The sequence below is a fragment of the Corapipo altera genome, unplaced genomic scaffold (genome assembly GCF_003945725.1).
Source record: "Corapipo altera isolate COAL_440 unplaced genomic scaffold, ASM394572v1 54, whole genome shotgun sequence".
In the NCBI taxonomy this organism is placed as follows: domain Eukaryota; kingdom Metazoa; phylum Chordata; class Aves; order Passeriformes; family Pipridae; genus Corapipo; species Corapipo altera.
In genome coordinates this window covers 2660941-2677952 of record NW_020884902.1, presented here as the reverse complement: position 1 = coordinate 2677952, position 17012 = coordinate 2660941, and the positions used below count along the sequence as shown (strand labels likewise).

The window sequence follows — 17012 nt, the reverse complement described above, 5'->3', positions numbered from 1 at the left end:
TGATTTTTGTAGGGGAATAATGTTGACCAGTAACACTGATTTAGTTGGGGAAAATGTGGCCTCTGCTCTGACACTGGTGAAAAAAAAAAGGTTTATTTGTGAGCAGAATAATTCTTGTTACACATGTGGTGCAGCACTCGCTGCCTCCTCTGGTGTGTGGAGGGAAGTCTGCCCAGAGCCAGGGTGGGCTGGTGTGGGAGGAAGCCAGTGTGGTTGTTTACAGTGGGAAAGCTGGAAGGGTTGGAATTCCAATTTGCTAATTGGAAACATGAAGGCTGTGGGTTTGTGCTGTGGAATTCCATGAAAGTAATGCAGCTGCAGTGGGCCCATGCTGGTGGTGCTAAGGAGCTGTTAGGAGAGGAGCCAAAGTTGGAGATGGAGACCCGGTTACCTTGGGGTAACTGAAGGAAAGTCCCTGTACCTTTCACAGAGGAAAGACAAACCTGGGTCATAGGTGGGCACCACAGAGCTGACTGACATTGTTTTGCTTTTTGAGGAATTTGTCTGCATTTTTAAACACATGCCAGGATGTTCAGTTGGGAGTTTTAAAACTGGAAGTGTGACTTGCACCACAAGGCTGTTGAAGGGGATCTTGGCTTGGCTGATGCCCATGCTTGCACTAGGTTGTCTTATTCTTTTAATTGCTTGAAAGGGATGAGTAAAGAGAGAAGTACTGCATTGGCAAAGTTTTCTGTTGTACTGTTCGGAACCGTGCACTTGACTATGTGATTATGGTGTAAAAAATGTGTGTGTTAACAAGAACAAAAACCCCCAAACACCAGCAAACCAGTATTCAAGAAGATATGTTCAGCTGTTTTGTCTAACTCTCCTGAACAGTAATATCTACCACAAAAACCTAATTGTTGAGCTAAAGGAAGCAGGGGATTTCATGATCTGAAAATTGACTGGTAGTGGGACCAAGACTGTGGCATAAACTAATACTTGCTTAGAAAATTTGGATCAACTGGAGAATTGTCAAGTTCTGAAAGACTTTATAAAATAAAGCTTTGACAAGTCATTTATAGTTCACTGAGCAGAATTTGTCTGTTGGGACTATATTGCCAGAGATGAGCTTGCTTGTGTTAAGTTGTTTAAAATGCTCAGAACTGGTTTACTTGAAGATGTAGAAAAGGGCTATTTTCCATTTTGCTAGAAGGAAGTAGGGGAAAAACAATTTTGTCTTTAGAAGTAGTATTTTCTGACCTGTAAAGTGAATATTCTGAGTATCATCTTTGCTCTTTGAAGTTCATGGTTAATACTTGTATCCTAAGATTTCTCAGTCTCTGAGAAGAAAGAATTTTGAAAGCACACATGTAATGTTTGTGCATCTAAAATAGACTTCTGTATATTGCTGCATTTGTGTTGTACTCGAATGTACACAGCACTCAGGCTGCTACCGAGCTCAGCATTACTTGCTGGCTGATAGCAAAATACAGACCAGCTTTGAAAGGGAAACAAAGACCCACTGAACAGACTGTCCTGGGTCAGCAAGGTACTTCAGTGAGTCGTAGATAGAAAGGGTGTGACCTGCTCTCGAGGCTTCAATACAATGAGTTTAGTGGCTTAAATTATGCACAGGGTTGATTGGTTTAGAGATAACCCTGATGTGGTATGATGGACAAGTTTGAGCTTTCAATACAGCAACATAGATGTTTACTTTCACTGGCCCCTGCTTTCAGTGGGGTTACCAAATGTTGCACTTCTCTGTGAAAGCTATCATAGTGATCTGATATTTTTAGTACAGTGTCTTTCTGGACTGGCTGTGCTGTATGTCCAGAATTTGTTCCACTGCTTTCAAGCTTAGCCAATGCTCTCCACAGTTCAGTATAAAATTTCAGTTATTGCTTCTGAAACCTGAAAGGTTTAGTAATATTGCAGATATCCACCTTTCCTATAATTTTGGCCTTCATACTCAGTATGTAGTCACTACATTTTGACAATATATATTACATTTCATTTTCCAAGCAGTGTTTTATTAGATTAACTCAGATACGAAGAGTAGCTTCACATTTATCATGAGTGACTTGCACATTCAGTCAAACACTGTGTGATATTGAGTAGTTTAAATCTCCAGTGTATGAACTGTAAATTAACATTAAAGGCCTCTCTTAAACATACATTTATGTTTAAACAGTCATGCAGAATTACTAGTTGTAATTTCTTCTTGAATGCAAATATATCATCTGTTCTAATGTTGTTTTAACTCTCTTGATCTTCATGTCATGAAAAGAATACCTTAAAATTAGGAAATAGGAAGGCTGAACAGCATAATGGACAATTGAGATTCTTATTGCTATTTAGTAGAAGCTTCAGGTTTGCTTGTAGCTTGTATTAGTAGTTTTCCTAAAAGCCAGTGATACTTCAGTTGTTGAGCATGGTACCCATCCTGTTGGGAACATTAATTCAGCCTCTTGATAGTCTTAGCATAAAAATCTGACCTGTGAAGATGGGAAGTATGACTCCTCTGTCGGAAGGGATGACTTTCTTTACCAAGTAAAGTAGCCCTTTAAGGCATCTGGGTAGAACAGTGTGAAAAGTGTTTGCTATAGACTTTTTTTACAAACAGAGAATTTCAGACCCCAGAGCTCTCCATTTATCACATTGCACAAATGTGAGAAATCTGGGCATAGGCACAATAAAAAAATCAGTAAAACCTCCATACAATATGCTGGAGGGTGCATTTCAGAGTAGAATCTAAGAGCAGAACTGTTGGTGAAGAGCTTGTCATTTCCAGTTCATGTAGCGATTGTGAAATACAGCTTTGCATCTTCATAATAGTACAGCAGTTTATTGATTTCCACTATAATCTAAAGACTGGGATCCATGCTTCCCAAGAAGCTTAGGAAGCTGCCTGACTTACACTCAATACTTTTGAAGATTGAAATCAGAAAGTCTGGCTGCTGAAGTCAGGCCTGTGTTAGCACCCATCCACGAGAATACCTTCTCACTGTGTTGCCACATATTCACCTCACTCCAGTGTGTCTCTGCCTGCCTATGCTGCCTCTGTTCTCTTTTGTCTCCCAGGGCATGCTCTGCAGTGCACAGTACTTGCCCATAAAACCTTACCTCCCTATCCATTCTCCATCCCTGCTTGCAACCTGCTGTGCATCTTTCCCCACCTCATGCAGCTAAACAAAGCAAAGCATGGAGTTGGAAATTCATTAGTTCTTCTAAGAACTTGTTATCATGCCTGAATATTATTTGTTTTAAACCATGTTGAGATTAAGATCCTTTGAAGCTCCTTGATTAGTGTTTAGGGGAAAATAAAATGCCAGTTTAAGCTTCTGATCTTTCATAACAGCATGTAGAGCTTCAGTGTTCAAATTTATGCTTAAAATGGCTGTTTAATAGTCACTTTTAACCAGAAATTAATTAGCCTGGAAAAGGATAACTAAAACTTGATTATATTTGCATTTGTATTTCAGGTTCTATCTGTGATGAAATCAAGACCTATTCAGCTTTAGGACTATTAATGGAGATGGCTTGATTTTTATTCTTTTAGATCTCAAATTTCTTGCTTGCCCATTGTCTTTGTATGCTAAGAATGATCTTACTTGGCAACTCCTGATGCTTTGACTTAGTAGGAATATCATCATGCATAGTTAGTTGAAACTTCTGTGGTGGGAAAAGGTACGTGCTCTAATGAAAGCCTGGCTCTATCTCTGGTTTTGCATTGCTTAGCTGATATGTGCCAAAGCTGATCTGTACTAATGCTTGATAGTAGTATATGGCAACTTAGCTGTATGTATGGCTGACCAGCTGTTCATCCAGTTACTGTGTTTATGCAGAACAATTAATACTTTGATACATAAACTCTCCTCTTGGGATTTTTTTAATATCTAACCACCACTGTCCTCCTTGCTAGTGTGATATTGAGTGCCCGGCTTAACTAGAGAGAGACAAGTTTGTCCTCGGAGCAGACAGTCTTAAGAAATAGCTGTTTTGCAGAAATATATGATTAGAAACAACTCTCCTTGAACAATAAAAAAAGAAACAGTTACATCAAAGCATACATTTAGAATGATCTTTGAAAACAACAAAGCTTTTCCCACCATGTGAGCTTTGTGTGTTGCCAGGCCCTAACGACAAGTGCCTTGAGGAATAACTGCTGTTTAAATAGTGGTCGTGCCCATTCAGTGCTGCCATAAAAGGGTGTTTGTTGCTGATTTTATGGACTTCAATGCCTCCTACTGTCGATATTCAGTTGGAGGCTGCATGGTGAAACCCTGTATGGACTAGGCTACATGTGCATTTAGAAGACATATTTGGCTGGTTGTCAGGACAAGTCTGTACTGTGAGCATGAGGGAGATTTATCTATCAAGGCTGAGGTGCAGCAGTGTGTGTTTTAAGCATTTTTAGATTACGTAGACATTGGACAAGGAATCTTCTGCTTCTTCCTTATAAATGTAATAGCTACTGGAGTAGTAGCTAACTGGATCTTTTCAGGACCAGCTGTATAGAAGAGCTGTCATCACGTGAGCAGGAAGCTATTTCTCTCCATTCCAACTTGCTGAAGACTCTAAGCAACATTCAAAGGCCTGGGTACATGTGAGGGGAGAGGTACAGTCAAGTGGTGAGACAACACATGACCACACTGTATTTACAGTGGGCTGATACTGCCCTACATCTGCTGAGGTCAGAAAACCTGCACATTGTTGTAGGTATATGGATGATAATAAACTACTTTTATGGGAGGAGCAGGCATTTATTTGGTGAAATCTTTGATTTTTGTGCTTAGTACATTTTTCTGGCCTCTTGTTCACATAATAGGATCTTTTGCTTCTTTGTTGTTGTCTTCTTTCTTGTCATTAACGTTTCCCTGTTCATGCCGGAGAATTCGTCTGGGGTTGAAGCTGGAGTTTGTACCCTCCTAATCCCAGATCTCCTTCTTGAATATCTTCCTGGCCTGTAGCCTGGGTGGCGCCTGTCCTGTCCTGTGCTGGCACTGGTATGTGAGCAGATGATTCATAGTTTTCCATTAATTCATCATTATTTATGATATAATCTGTGTCACCATCCTTGAGTTGATCCTGTATTCAAAGAAAAAAATCTATGTAAGAGAGACTCTTGAGGAGGATTTTTGTTAAAGCTTAAATGAAGAACAAGTCTAGTGCAATTTTGCTTCCATTTTGTTTCATTATTTGCTTTTTTTTTTTCCAGGTGTTCATTTACCATCTTATTGTTGATTAAAGCAAATAGTTGCCTATCATGTTCTGCACTTGAGCAGTGTTGAAAAATATAACCTGCCCTTCAGATATTTTAGATAATTTTAATGCTTGAATATCGTTGATGGGTAGCCAATACTTTCAGCATCTGGCTGAATAATTTAGAATGTATCAGTCATATTTGAAACTCACAGTATTTAGTGGCCAGTAGTGGAAATGTAGCACTGTACCTTCTGAGACCTCTTCTCCACAACTCTGAAGAAATTGTATAATTCTTACACTGAAAGTAAGAAGTTTTTAGAAAAGGGACTATACCAAAGTGTTTGATCAAAAGTGGCAGGTTTTGGATAACATCCTGAGGACAATTAACCAAGTAGGTACTTACCCCATATGCGGTGGGGCTGGTCAGAATCCTGGCAACAGGGTTGCACCATTCAGGTAACGTTGTTGTGAGAGGTGGACCAGCGTGGGTTAAGATGGGTTTTAGGTATCTGTGAGGTTTGTTAAAGAATATTTCCTGTAGGGTCGCTGATATCAACATGCTGCTCTATTACACAAAGAAATTTCATTTTAAAGCTCATGGAAATCATCTAACTAAATGGAAATATAGAAAAGACTATCTCTTTACCCATCCACTACTGCATACATTCACCTGTCACCAGTTCTTATCTAATATTTTTCAGTAATAGCAAAAAAAAAAAAACAAACCAAAAAAGAAACCTCAGAACCAACCCCAAACGATTTGATGCTCAAAATCTGTTTTGAAAGGGTACCAGAATGGCTGAAGGGAATGTGTCATGGGATACACAGATGCAGCAGGAGCTGGAAGAGAGGAAGAGTGTACTAGATTGTTTCCTGTTAAAATTGCATAAGAGATCACACTTCAAACAAACAGTAGACCAGAAGAATAAACAGGACAATCTAAGATGCCACTCTATCAGCCAATTTATGTAAGAACAGTAGGGAACATTTTCTTACATATACTCGATCTTTTGAAAAGTCAGTGTATTTCTTCAATAGACAAAGTGTATTTCATCAAATATTAAGTTTCTTTATTGCTGGGAGTGTTCGTAAGCTGTTCTCTGTAATACTTTATTTTCAGCATTCAACACATTTGTTTTACACTTGATACATCAATGCTTCTTTATATAAAATTAAGTAAGAAAGAGGCTTTGTGCTATTGTCTCACACCTGTCTTTCTAGTCTTTTCATCCAGAAGTGCTTTTCTGAGATAAAAGAAAAACCCGTTCATCTCGAGCAATTACATCATCTGCGTATCTGTCAATACCAGCTCTCCCGTGAGTCCCTCAAGCCGACTTATCTTCTCTGCTACTTTTACTCTCAAAGTAATTTTCAGTGTTCTTTGGCAAGCAGGTCTGTCAGCTATTTTTGCTGCTAGGAAAAATTTGCTTTATTGATTTGTCGTCCCACTTTCTCTGCCCTGCTCCTTTCTCTTGCTTCCTTGCTTGTGCCATCTTCCCACTCTTTCTCCCCGCTTCCTTAAAGAAGAGAGGAACAAACGTAACACTGAGTAGCGATTCAAGTTCTGCTGCAGTATTGTAGAAATATTGAGGGAGGAACACTGGCTCTTAGACCTAATCACACCAGTGCCTCCTTTGCTTTTTCAGTATTGGTTGTTTATGGTCTCACTGCTTTACTTATAAAGTACAAATTCTTTATCCTGAAGAAACTCTTATGTAAAATATACTTATGATCTCAGTTACAAATTGAAAGGCCAAATAACTTGTTCTGACCTCTGTACTGCAACCATGGAAGTTGTTCTATAGTGTATGGAGTTTGTGTGTGTGCATTTGTGTATTTTTTTTTTTTTAAAGTTAAGCTGGAGCTGCTGGAAGATTGGGTGATTTCTTTATCCAAGGTCATATGTTGAGTTAGTGTGCAACATTAATTGAGTCTGGTTCAAAAAAAATGGTGAGATTTTAATATTCATATCAGAGCTGTGATCAAGGTGGGAATCTTGTGAGACAAACTGTGTGGGGAAGGTTTAGATTGTCTCATTTCTGGTGGAGTAAAATCAAGCTAAAAATCCTCTTCTGATCAATTCCCAGACTGATTTGAAACCTCCAAACTGCCAAGCAGTTAAGAGCTATTATTAAAAAGCAAAGTATGAAAGCCATCAATTAGAGTTGTTCTGTTTTCAGCACTTTAGATAAGTCTAATTAAAAGGCCAAAAATGGAAAGACAAGCCTAACTTTTGGTTTTTAATCTTTGGAAATATTTGCTTTGTTGTTAAAAACAACTTGAACTGTTTGAACTGAGCTGTCAGACTGAGTGTGAAAAATACAGGCTTGTAGTGGAAGTTGCATTTGATTGTACTGAGTTCTGTCTGCTCTCTTCTTTTATTCTCTTCCAGAAGAAGTAACTGAAGATGAATATTCCTCTACATTTCTTAATCTGATGGTGTCTGAGCTAGACCTTATTTGTAAGGAGTCTTATAACTTCACAATGAGCTTTTATAACACTCTGTAACAGCAAGTCCTGTCTTTCCCATGCAGCAGTAGGGGCTGCTTGCTGAAGCAGGCAATCTACCCAGCCACCACAGTAGCCTTCAGTCATTTGAGCCACTACTACTTTTAACATAAACTCTTGTCTTGTGTATTTAACTGGTTGCTGTGTGTGTGTACAGCGATGTCCTGAATTTGAGTGATTACTTAATTTTGCAACAGGTTCTCTAAATCCCCTTCCTTTTGCATGTGCTCTGACACATTCATTGTGTATTATCCATGCTTCTACTTTGAAGCCTCTTGAGATGCAGTTTAAAGTGAATGCAATTTTCTTGTGCTTGTTGTGATGATTCTGTAATAAATTATTTATCTTTGTTCCTTATTTAACTAGTTATTATTCAGCCCACTAAAGGAACTTAAATTGCACTGGCCTATTTTTCATTGTTTTAATAACCTATGCCATAAATGTTTCCTCTTTACTGTTGACACAGTTGCTTTATAGCATTACAGACATAATCACCTCGTTTAGTGCAGCATAGAAGAGGAAGAAAAATCCGTGTGCTGCACTGGCATTTCAAAAGTACATCAGACATGAGTCTACAGCATTTTAAGGCTGGCAAGAAGTCTTATCACACTCCAGCTGCTCTGGTTGCATCTCCAGGGAGAAGTAATTTAAATAGTGCAAAACCTACCTTTTTCTATTACACTAAGTTTCTTCCAATTTTTAAAGCAGTCTAAGTGCAACCTCTTGGCATAACTCAGAAACTACAGTTGAACCAAATTCATGCCTGCCTAATCAGGGACAGGGAGAAGATAGCAGGAGAGGTTTGCACTTCACCCCTCTGTGGGCAGAGCAGCCCCACCTGCATGGCTCAGACTAAACTATACAACACACTGTGTTAAACAACATCATTAATATTGTAAAGGTGGTAACTTCTAAGTTGTGAAACTGAATTCAAGATACCAGTATTTGCATGTGCATAGAATTTTAATCCCTATACAGTGCTGGCATGTTACCACGCATTACTTTTATAATAAAATACCAATTTTCTCGTTGATCTCCAGGCTTCCACTCCTGGTTCTCATGCTGGACATGGTTACCCTGGGTCCTCTCTTTGCTATTTGACCTTCCCTTTGCCCAAGCAGTTTGTCTTCCCTCACCACTAGCCAGACACAGTTCCTCTCCCTTTCTGCCTCACTGAGACCTGGCCTAACATCTGAATCTGTTTCTCCCTTGCTGGTTCAGCTTGTCTCTTCTGAGTTTGCTTCTGCCCTGTCCTGTGCTCTGCTGCCCAGTAATGAGCACAGAAGGCAAGTGTGTGAACCATGTGGCCCCGAGTTACACCACAGGGAGGGTGTTTGCAGGGGCTGAACAATTCAAATAAGGGCTTGGCGGGGTGTGTGTGGGTGTGTGGGGGGGGGGGGGGTGGGGGTGGTCCTGTGTGCTCTGTAGCAGCAGGACCTTGAGAATTTAGCTCTTGACACTGAGAAGTCGTTTGGTTATTCACACTCCTGCAAAAAGGCCCAAGTTTCCAATGTGATCTAGTTTAGACTAGAGTTTCAAAGAAATGACAAAAGCCATCTTCAAGGTGGAATGTGAGGTCTCTGCTCTAAGTGCAGTGCATTTAAAAATAATCTCCTGAGGAACCAAACCATGGAATTGTGTGATATGCTTTTCTTTAATATTATGTCTGAAACAAACATGTATTATGGAAATCTTCCTCCTGCTTCACAAAAATACAGGAAACCTGTAAGACCCTTTTCAAGTGAGAAGTCTCAGGTAAATTTGATGAGAAGCACTGCTGACACTAGCCATGTTGCAGAATGTTTAGGTTTTCATTATGCACAAAATTCTGAGATGTAAAACCAATTTTTACATTATATTAGGAAGAAAAATCAGAACTTAAAAATTTCTGTGACTGCACTTTGTTAAATTGACATGTTCCTCCAAATATTGAGGATGTTGACAAAAATCACTACTTGTCTTTTTGATTAATTAACATTAGCATGTTCAGATAGGGAAATATACTCTGGTAAAAATATTGTGCCTGTTTTGACTTGGTTCACTTTTCTTTTGTTGGAGGAACAGAATTCTAGTACAGCTGTGACTCTGCTGTGAAAAACATCATAGTAAGAGAGAAATAACTTGTTTGAGGGGGAACTCGTGACAAAAACCAACCACAGCAACAAAAAAATCCAAAAACAAGCACCCCCCCAGCCCCCAGCAAAGCAGCAGATGTGGTCACAGTTGGAAATACATAAGGCACTTCTGTAAAGCCCTGCATTTGGCCCAAAAGATGGCATGAGTTTTGCCTCATCACATAATGGGGTCTCTGTAACTGAAGGCAGTCCCATCCTCTCTAAGGGCAAATTTGTTCACACTATATTTACTATTAAATAGCCCCGAAGCACATGAATTCTTGCGATACTAACCAAAATTACATATGGCAAATTTTCCGGAGAATATTCTCCTATATCAAACTGGTATAAGTACACATTTGTTACATGGATGTTATTTGATAGTCTACTGCTGGGTGCTATATTTCTGCTGCAAGCATGAGTCTCTAGAACTTAATGCCACCACTCCCCAAATCCATTTCTGTCCAATGTTTTTAAGACTTCTTGAGATTTGCAACCTTTTGTTTTAGTGTCACCTTTGTGAGTATTTTTGAGTCTGTTTGTAGATTACTTATGAGATTAATTTTACTTTTTGTTGTGCTTATGAAGAAATATACACAAGAAATGTATTGAAGTAAAGATGTCACTTCTATTCTTTAACCTATTTTCTGGGGTAATGACAACAGATGTTTTGCTCTTTGTTCGGTTTGTGTGTGCTGGTTTTTTTAAAGGCTGATTTGGTATTAGCTATGTGTTAGCCTAAAGATCAAAAATTTCCACTTTGGTAGTGTTTGAGTGGGAGCAGGGAAACCATGAAACTTTTATCTGACTGAGTTCTGCACGTGGCTGACTCCTGCTACCAGCTGACTGAGATTATTTGTGTACTTTATAGCACAGCTTGTGTGCGTGACTGAGCTGGGGAGGCTCAGAGACATCGCCGGATCTTAAGTGCGTGCACAGAGGATTAAAATGACCCAAAGGAGAGGTGTTTTACAGGGGTCTCTCTTCCTGGCTCTTGCAAGAGAGGATGCTGTTTTCTTACATACCAGAGGATGGGGAGTTGAAAACTTGGGTAATGGTTGTGTTCGATTTAATTGTCAGAATAAGAATTATGTTTTTGAAAAGACCATGAGATCTGCAGTGATTTAACAAGATAAACTAATCTGCACTGTGGAGAAAGCGGAGAAGGAATCACTGAATCTGGTCTAAATGATATTTAAACTTATAGTTGTTTCTAGCAAAATCTGCTCTAGTTATTTGTGACTTTGTAGTGTTTTTATGGAGAGGTGTAAAAAAAAATTAAAATTCCTGCTCTAACTTAAAATATTAAACAACTGAAGATAAAAGGAATCATACAGTTGCTCTGCAAAGTCAAGTAATCAGGTCTTCTTTTGATAAGATTCCTTCTCTCTTTCTCATGTCTGAGAGAAGGGAGGATGATGAAAATCAGTATTAATAAAATGTAGTCCAATGTGTCCTTACAGGAAAGTCTGTCTGACTTAGATTCTAGACCCAGATGTAATGTCAGACCCTAAGAATTAACTCTGGCTGTCATGCAGAATATGGCTGAAAATTTGCTGCTTTCAACTCTGAAACTGGAAGTATTGCAGGGATGTGGGAAAAATGGAGGAAGTTAATAGAACTGTTCTTAGTCAGATCTTTTTATACATGAGTAGCTGCAGAGTGAGAAGTGGCTTGTTCTCTTATATGTGCTGAGTAAAATGTCTGGGATATTTGCAGACCAGTCTTTAGTTGCGAGCTCACTAAAGCAGAGAGGAAAACAGACATCATACTCTAGATATTTGAAGCCTATTATATTCTGAATATAACACCTCCACATAAGAAAAAAAAATCTTAAAACATAAGTAGAGACTTGCTTATATAACTGATGAATGGTACTGCAGCTACTTTTGAAAATAGAAGGATAGATTGTGCAGAGGATGGGAGAATACTCATATAAGATTCAAAAGGAATATACAAAGAGGCAATAATGTCAGACAAATTAACATTAGAAAGAGCTTTGGAAGATGGAGACTATGACAGGCAGATAAAGAGAAGAAGTAAAAACTTCCCTGACATCAGTTGTATAGTAACAAGGAAATGACCCTTCATCTACCAAAAAAAACCCCCAAAAACCCAACCTCCCTAATACCCTCCTAAAACCCCCAAACAAACAAGCCAAACAAAACCAACGACAAACCCCAAACCTCAAACAAATGGAAAACATGAACAAAAATACAACCAACTAACTTGCACCAACAGAGATGCACGAGTCAGCTCCACACACAGTGAAGAGGTCAGACTGTGTTGCCATCAGCATTGATGACACACATGTGACTCTTCTGAAGTGTATGTGATTTTCAGTTGACATCATTGGTAGGATTTGTCACCCCTGTCTGCAGACACCCTGCAGTTGGATATCTGAGACATTTAACCTACCAGTCTTACTGTTTCCTCAATAAAGAGAAATGACCAAATCCCAATGCAGTTAAATCCAGCACTGCAGGATTGGAATGAATTGAGATTAGAATGAATTTCTTTCCCTCTATCAACTATAAAAGAGTCTAAACTAAATTAGACTTAGGTGGCTAATAATTAAGTATCTAAAACCTGGTGAAATGAATCTTGCCTCAGGACATGAGAATGTAGAATTCATGAGGCAAAATATAAGAAGTCAAACACAACATCCTCCATACCTAGGAAAAATAAGAGTGTATGAAAGACATCTATTTTTATAATTAGGAAATATTATATTAAATGCATTTAGAATAAAAAAAAAGATAAAAAGTGTATAAATTTCTGTGTAATAACTGTGGCGCCAATCCAGCAGCAGAAATGAAAACTTTAAAATCGTTAAGCTTGTGAAAACCTGAGTGAACGTGGAATTCATAAAAAGAAATTTCACCTTGGAAAATTTCATTAAAAATATTTCCTGGCATGTGTGAAGGTATAGAAAACTTCTCAGGACATTGCAAAACTGGTCTACACGTGGCTTGGCAATAGGGTTTCTTTTCCTGCAGAAAAGGAACTTCTGCAGATGGTACATTTAGCATGACTACAAAACTGGAGATACCTATGGCATGAGTAAGCTAAATTATTGCATTAGAAAGGATGAACACTGCTGTGACCTGGCTGTGCATAGACCCTTAAAACCTTAGAAAGTCTCAGGTGCCAGCTGCCTCAGATGAGATCACTTTGAAGCTCTTCACATGAAGCACAGTCAGTGTATAAAATGCTTGAACCCTGGTGCTGGCAGAGGGAATGAATTTAGAGGCACAGGCAAGTTAGCAGGGATTTTTGCACTCTGTGTGGAAGATTGTGTTCCATGAGATTGTCCTTGGCATCGCCATCTGCCCGAGAGGTATTCCAGAGAACAGATGTGTGAAGAATGAAGACTGGCAGTGGTTACACACCTTGCTAATGACAATTTAATGGCAGTGGCACCATGAGTCGAATCATTTCAGCAGAGAGGGAGGGTAAACCTTAAAGATGAAATGCAGCAAAGTATATGTACAAATTGGTTTTGTTCAAATGAATTACTTCAGTTGCATCACAGAGGAGGAGAGGGAAGGTCTGACTCAAATAAAGGGAAAGCAATAAAGCTTTTAGAAACATCAATAAATTATATCAGGTACAATGAATTTGCACCTACTAAGGCGGGTCCTAAGGGTAGCAATGGTTGTAGTGTCTCTACTCTGTAACAGGAGAACTTAGGGACCAGGAGGGTGGTGGAAAGAGTGGGGAACAAGACTTTACAAACAAATGGACATCGTTCTACTCAAACTAAAATACTGCAGTGAAAGCAAGGCAATAAAATGCCTGCTAGAACTATGTAAGCAGCAGCTGGAGTAATATTTTTGCTATGGGCCTCTGGTGATGCGGATTGAAAGCTAAAGCCAGCACACCAAAATTGTCTTCAACTAGAAAAATAATTATTTGGCATTTTTTCAGGAAATCATATATTTCATCATTGCATTAGATATAACAGCGCAATAACAGTAAAATAGTTCACAGATCTGTGGAGACTGTTTTTGACAAGTCTCCAGCTTCAGCATTCCCAAGAGCCAAAGGATGCTTTCACAGTTATAAAGGTACAACTTGAAAGGGAAATATGATCCCTTAGGAGAAAATCCTGTAAGGAATTTCTTGCGCAATTTTGTAGAAGGATGAGATACAAACATGGAGGAAGTCTTGGAGGAGCAGCATGACTTTTATTCTGATGCTTGCTTGTTTTTGTAAAATATTAACAAAACCAGAAACAAAAGTGATAATTCACTGTATCTTTTAGAAAAAAAAAATCTGTATAAAGATAACAGAATCTCTCTTCCCTTCTCAGAAGACTGTGGGATAAAGAGTAAATAAAGAGACTGGTGTCATGCCAGAAGTGAAAGAGAATAGTAGCTCCAAGGAAAAGGAAAATTCTGAAAAAGCTTTTTGAGGACTGTTTGGTGGTATGGTGAGGGTTCAGAGCAGAGTGCTGTTCTCTTGGCCCAGCATGAGTGTACAAACAGAACTGTGATCAGGGGTGGGTGTAGAGTGGGCAAGCAGGATAGCAAGGTGACCTGTGCTGAGTGAAGCCCTTGGCCGCACTGACAGCAATAGGAGAACATGGAAATTTGCTTATTTGATTGTGTGACTGTGAGAAACCATGCTCATTTCAGGTATGGAAGTAAATTCCGAAGCTATGTGACAAGTTCAGGACATGGTTTAGCCGTTTTGCAGAAGTGTATTTTACTCAGTAGCATGTTGTACTTCTGGCCGGTTTGGTAATGAGTGCAAGGTGCTGGGACTGGCTCAAAATTAGCAATCTTTAAGTCTCTCTGTGCTGTGCCACTGAAAGCAGGACAGCCTTTGTAGAGTCTTGTTAATAGAAAGCTTGTTCAGTTTAATATAGCCTCTGAAAATCTCTACTCCCATGACCAGATTGGTCCAGAGATTGTCTTCAGATCCTCTAGGAGATTTTACCGATGTGTAATCCATGTTATATGCACAATTAGCTAGCTGGATGAAGTTGGAAGTCTCTAATAGGTTTGTGAAGAAAGCACGTTAAGAAGTGGAGGGGGCTCAGTGTTGAAGAAGTGAAAACACGTTGCCCAGGAATAGGTTTTGCTGTAATCCAAAGAAAGCAGCCTTCTGGCAAGCCAGATCTTTGCTGTTGTAAGGATATTTTAAATCAGATAAAGACCAGTTAGAAAACCAAATTCCAATGCAAAGAACAATTGAGGATAATGAATTATGGCACATATCCAATAAATAAAAATTAGTGAACACAGAAAGAAATATGAGATATTTATCCTATTCAATACTCAATTCAAATTAGAGCTTAAAATTCTGAATAGGTAAACTGGATACTTTGTTTATGAACAGTGGCAGATTAAAATAACAGAACAGAAGATACATATTAAGAGATGAAACTGCCTTTTGATCAACAGAGAAGCTTATCAAATATAAAACAGAAATAGCAAAAGCAAATACTAGATTTCCAACTGGGATGGCTCATCTCAGTGCTCCTATCGCTGTCCCAGCCTGGAGCAGGATAACTGTCTGAGCACAAGAGGCTGTCCTGGGAGCTGGTAATGCCGGAGAATGGTGTGTGGAGTGAGGACAGGGAGCTGTGATGGAGAAGGTTTGAGAAACGTGGGACAGGTGGGTGGGGAGGGTGGGAACAAGGCAGTGTGACAAATGACTTCTGTGGTGGCATCATTCCCTTCTATTTATTACTGCAGTACACTGTGCACATGTTCTGGTGCTGGCACGGGCACAAACACAGGCAGTGACAGAGGTGGGGAAAGCACGGTACATGAATGAGCATCAGGCTTTCTCATTCTGGGTTTTATTGCAGATGGAGAGGTCACTTATTGGGGTTTCAGTCATGAGCTGCTCATAATACAAAAGCCAGCAATACTGTGCATGAGCAGGTGTAGTTATTCTATCAATGTGACTTGGTTAAGAAGCGCATTTATTGAGATCACTGCTTTTCTTTTCCTTTCCCATCTCTGACAATCCTTGCTCTCAACTCCCAATCAAGATCTGATTTCGAAACTGTTTTCTACTCAGATTTCACTATAATGGCTCACTTCCAAGTACCTTCACATTTTAATTGATTTAGGCCTTCACTTATAGGTCTATGCTTCTATTCAAAAGCCTAACTCTGTGTGACCTTATACTCAGTCTATTTCCTTTTTTTTTGCAGCTATTTTTTTCCCCACATAAAACTATAGTCAAATTATTGCTTGGCAGCTGCTGTTGACAGAGGAATTGGATGACAAGATTTGGATAACTAATCCCATTGATCTGTTTTCCCCCATGAGAAAGCATAAGAAGGAATTTGGTCACTTGGACACACTTGACATCTCAGAATTCTTACAGAATTTTGTTGTGTGCAGAGGGGATCCATTTTTCAGCAGTGCAGTTAACTGCCTCTAGCACACTTACATAGCCCCGCAGTCTGCTGTGGAAGGGAAGCAAAGCATGGTCCTTTTTGCTCTGGGGTTTCAACTTTCAGGATTTATTTTATTTATAATTTAGCAGCCTTGCTTGCTTTGGTTTCCTGGAATGCCTCTGACTAAGACGTGTCAGATATCAAAATGACTTCTAAGCCTGTGAGAGGAGCATGGATAACATGGTCCTGTAAAGAACTGATCTGCAGTGGCATGGCTGGAGATATCTCAGTAACAACCAGAGCACTCTGGGGCAGTGAACAGAACATAAAGCTGTCCCGAACAAAACACTGTTCGGGACCTGTGTTTCCCCAGATGGAAGAGCTTTGAGCAGCACCAGGCATGACGTGCCTCCAGCTTTCCATACGAGCTAAGGCAGTGGACAAGAATCACCGTGTGTGAACTGCTAAAGTCGTGGCAGGTGTTTGGAAGTGAAAATCCAAATACAGTACATGTTATTTTGATTTGTCCTTCAAACTGAGGTGGTGTTGGTTTTGTGAGGTTTAAGGGCTGAATTGTTCCTGTTGAACTGTAATAAGCTCTTGTGCAGAGCTTCACCATTAAGAGTCCCAAGGCAAGGCCTTCCTTGGCACGTCAGGCAGTGTCTGAGGTCACACAGTCCTCCAAGCCCCTGTCAACATGAGGTGTGCAATACTGCCAGAGACACCTGACTGAGCAAGGCTTTCCAGTACTCTGGTATGGACCACTACATCTAGATTTGTCTTGTTAATTTATCCAAATAGAAGGTCACGTATTGTGTCAGGAGAAGGATAACCTCTAATAATTTTTTTAAATCAAAATCCATGATGGCACCTTAAAAAAA

General features: G+C 39.5%; 1 protein-coding gene across 1 annotated transcript in view; it reads right to left on the bottom strand.

The window, feature by feature from the left end:
- Window positions 1-1050: 1050 nt before the first annotated feature.
- SLC9A9 (solute carrier family 9 member A9) overlaps window positions 1051-17012 on the bottom strand; it is a 186126-nt gene continuing 170164 nt past the window's right edge. Inside the window, exons 15-16 of the mRNA XM_027650649.1 lie at window positions 5552-5657; window positions 1051-5031 (exon numbers count right to left, since the gene is read on the bottom strand). Coding sequence (XP_027506450.1) covers window positions 4825-5031; window positions 5552-5657 — 313 coding nt within the window. The 3' untranslated portion in view covers window positions 1051-4824. The remainder of the gene's footprint in view (window positions 5032-5551; window positions 5658-17012) is intronic.